The sequence below is a fragment of the Myotis lucifugus genome, unplaced genomic scaffold, assembly GCF_000147115.1.
Source record: "Myotis lucifugus unplaced genomic scaffold, Myoluc2.0 scaffold_101, whole genome shotgun sequence".
NCBI lineage: Eukaryota > Metazoa > Chordata > Mammalia > Chiroptera > Vespertilionidae > Myotis > Myotis lucifugus.
Window position 1 is genome coordinate 2,837,062 of NW_005871149.1, and position 2,876 is coordinate 2,839,937.

A 2,876-nucleotide genomic window follows, 5' to 3' on the forward strand; every position below is an offset into this window, starting at 1 on the left:
CCGTGCACCAAGGGTCCCCTCAGGCAGTCTGGGAGGGGCAGGGCCTGGCCTCACCATGCCAAACTGGTCCTCTGTGGCCCCGATGGCCTTCTGGATGCTGAGGATGTCGCTGCTGGGCCCGACCAGCATGGAGGTGCCTGTGTCCAGGATGGCCTGGCAGCCGCCGTCACAGGCCACCACCACGCCGTCGACCGTGACCCTGCAGAGGGAGACAGGACGGCCTTGCTGCGCCTCCCTCCCGGGTGCCCCTGGCCTCCCCTGCCAGGATCCGGGCAGGGAGGACGCCCAACCCCCAGGTGCCCTTCCCTGGGACCCCTTCTTGGACTCCCCACAACTTCCTGAGCTCAGAGAAAAGACCCGAAACCATGTTCTCCCAACTCAGTGGCTAAATCAAGACCACCCCACCTTCTGTGGGACAAGAACTGCAACAACTCAGCAAAGTCACGTGCACACGGGTGGATGCACTGGAATGTACTTCGCTCGTTGCCTGGAGACCGAGTTTTCTCCCCGCTGTTGACTTGCTTCAAGTCTCGGGCAAGTTACCCAACCTTCCTGCACTCAGGCTGCCCATCCATGAAATGGGTACATTAATGACCCCTCCCTGACTTCCTAGGGATGGTTATGAGGTCCCAACCGGCTGCTAGAAAAGCATACAGCGAGGGTACTCACAGCACCCACCTCACTGGGTGTCAGTGAGATGAAAGGAGGCAGCCCCACTCAGCCAGTGCCCCGCAGGGAGTAAGCGCTCAGGCAACGCCGCGTCTCATTCATAAAGCAGAGGCGAGGCCGTGACCGTCAAGGCCGTGGGCCTGGGAGTCTCATTCAGACTCTGGTCTGATGGTCTCCTGGGTGGCTGACCCCGGGCCCCACGTCCCCACCCTGGAGGGGGCCTCTGGCCGGGCCACGGCCGCCGCTCACCCACCTGTCCACGGTGAACTGCCAGTACTCCTGCACGGTGATGGGCACCCAGTGCAGCGAGCCCGTGTAGTAGGACGGGTCGATGGCCCCCAGCGTGAGCATGCTCCCGGGGCCGTTCCTGAAACCAAGGACAGGCGTGTTGTGGCACCCGGCGCCCGGCTGCAGCCGGCTGCGGGAGGGGACCCCCGGGAGCAAGCCGCCCCCAGGCCACAGGCTGCCGGGCTCTGCGCGGACCACCCTCGCCGTTCCCAGCGGCCGCCCTGTGCCCCCGCTCCCCCTCACCCAAGGCTGAGAGTAGGAGAGAGGGCTGTGCACAAGGCCCCACCCCTTTGGACTAAACCTGCCACCGCCACCAGCCCCCTCTGTTCCCCTGGGCTCTGTCCACGGCCAGGAGACACGGGCACACTAGTGCCACCCGCTTCCCACCCGCTGTCCCGTCCCTGCCCTCGTCTAGCTCCTCCACCTCCGGGCCCTGAAACGCACCGTCCCTCTGGGTCACCGGACGGCGCCCACTCATGCCTCAGCGAGGCCTCCGGCCCCTCCACACCCTCCCTTAGGCCGGCTTCCCTGTTGTTATTCAGCTTAATACACGCAGACCTCCCAGTCAGCGCCTGTCCCACCTGTCACCATCATATGTGTGTCGTTGTGTGTCGTCTGCTTCCCCTGATAAAAGTTAACTCCCAGGCTGTCTTGTTGCTGATCCCTCCCCATCTGCTGGCACAGCCGCTGCACACAGTAGGACCCACTACATCTATTGAGTGAATAGGTGAATGAGTGACTGAATGAGTGAATGAATGAATGAATGAATGAACCACTGCACCCCTTGCCTGACGTCCCCTGACACCAGCCTTCCCCCTGCCCCTCTGTCCAGCTGAGCTGCCCACTGGAGTCCGGAGCCACCAGCTCCCGGGGTGAGCATCCCTCCCGCCTCAGTTTCCCAAATTGTGCAAGGAGAAGGTAGGACTCCTTTGGAGCCTGCTCTAAAGTCTGTGAATCTCAGTGATGTCAACAAAGGATTGCGGAGGCCGAAGAAGGAGAGCCCCATGTAGAGGTCGGGTCTTGCTTTATAAATGGCAGAACTAAAGGTCCAATTTCGGCCCCTGGACTCTGGCTGCGCCCGTGACCGTGTTGGGGCCTTCGGACGAGAGGTTGAATGTGCCTGGATGCGGTGACTCCCCTTGAGCGGCAGCGTCCCCGTGGGGTGGCCTGACCCTCGGCCGCAGACCCTGCCAGGCTGGGAGCCGGCCGGCGGGCGCGCGCCTACCTGCTCATGTAAACGGAGAACAGGTCTTGGGCCACCAGGTGCCTCTTCATCATGTTGTCGAACACGGGCACCGAGTACTCGGAGGCCAGGGAGGGGTAGGCCAGCCCCAGGATCCCGTCGAACTGGGAGTAGGTGAAGACGTCCCCAGGCTCCTCGGTGCTCAGGCCCACGGTCTGCTGTCTGTCCACGATGTCGGAGACCTGCAGGAGAGGACAGCGACCTCCACCGGGGGCCCTCGGCCAAGGGGCAGGCCCGGCCTGCCACCCCTGCTAGCCAGCCCTCGGCCAGAGGCAGCCCGGCCGCCACCCCAGCTAGCCAACCTGGCTCTGCTGAGCAGAGTTACATGAGCTTCGAGAGAAACAGCCCCTCTCCCGGCTCTGTGCTGCGGTTTTGAGGGAACTGGCTCAGTGGGTAGGGGAAGAAGGACAGAGAGGACACGGTAGAGGGTACAGACAGCAGGGCTCATGGTGCAGAAGTTGGGGGCCGAGCCCAAAGAAGGGGGTGGGATGAGGGATGCCCAGGCCCCCTGCCGGCCTGCAGACCCCATGTCCCGGCTGCACCTGAGCGTCCCCCCCCGGAATATGGATGGACCGGAAGGACACAGACGCAGTTTGCATCTGAAAGAGCCAGAGGGTGTCCCTGCCCCCTTCACCTGTGAAAGACCTCACGTGCCCAGTGACCTGGGACATGCCTC

At 63.4% G+C, this 2,876-nt stretch overlaps 1 protein-coding gene across 1 annotated transcript in view; it reads right to left on the reverse strand.

The window, feature by feature from the left end:
• The window catches only part of LOC102420033 (chymosin-like), a 20,188-nt gene that overhangs the window by 10,331 nt on the left and 6,981 nt on the right, over window positions 1–2,876 (reverse strand). Inside the window, 3 exon segments of the mRNA XM_023757016.1 lie at window positions 55–199; window positions 923–1,036; window positions 2,183–2,382. Coding sequence (XP_023612784.1) covers window positions 55–199; window positions 923–1,036; window positions 2,183–2,382 — 459 coding nt within the window.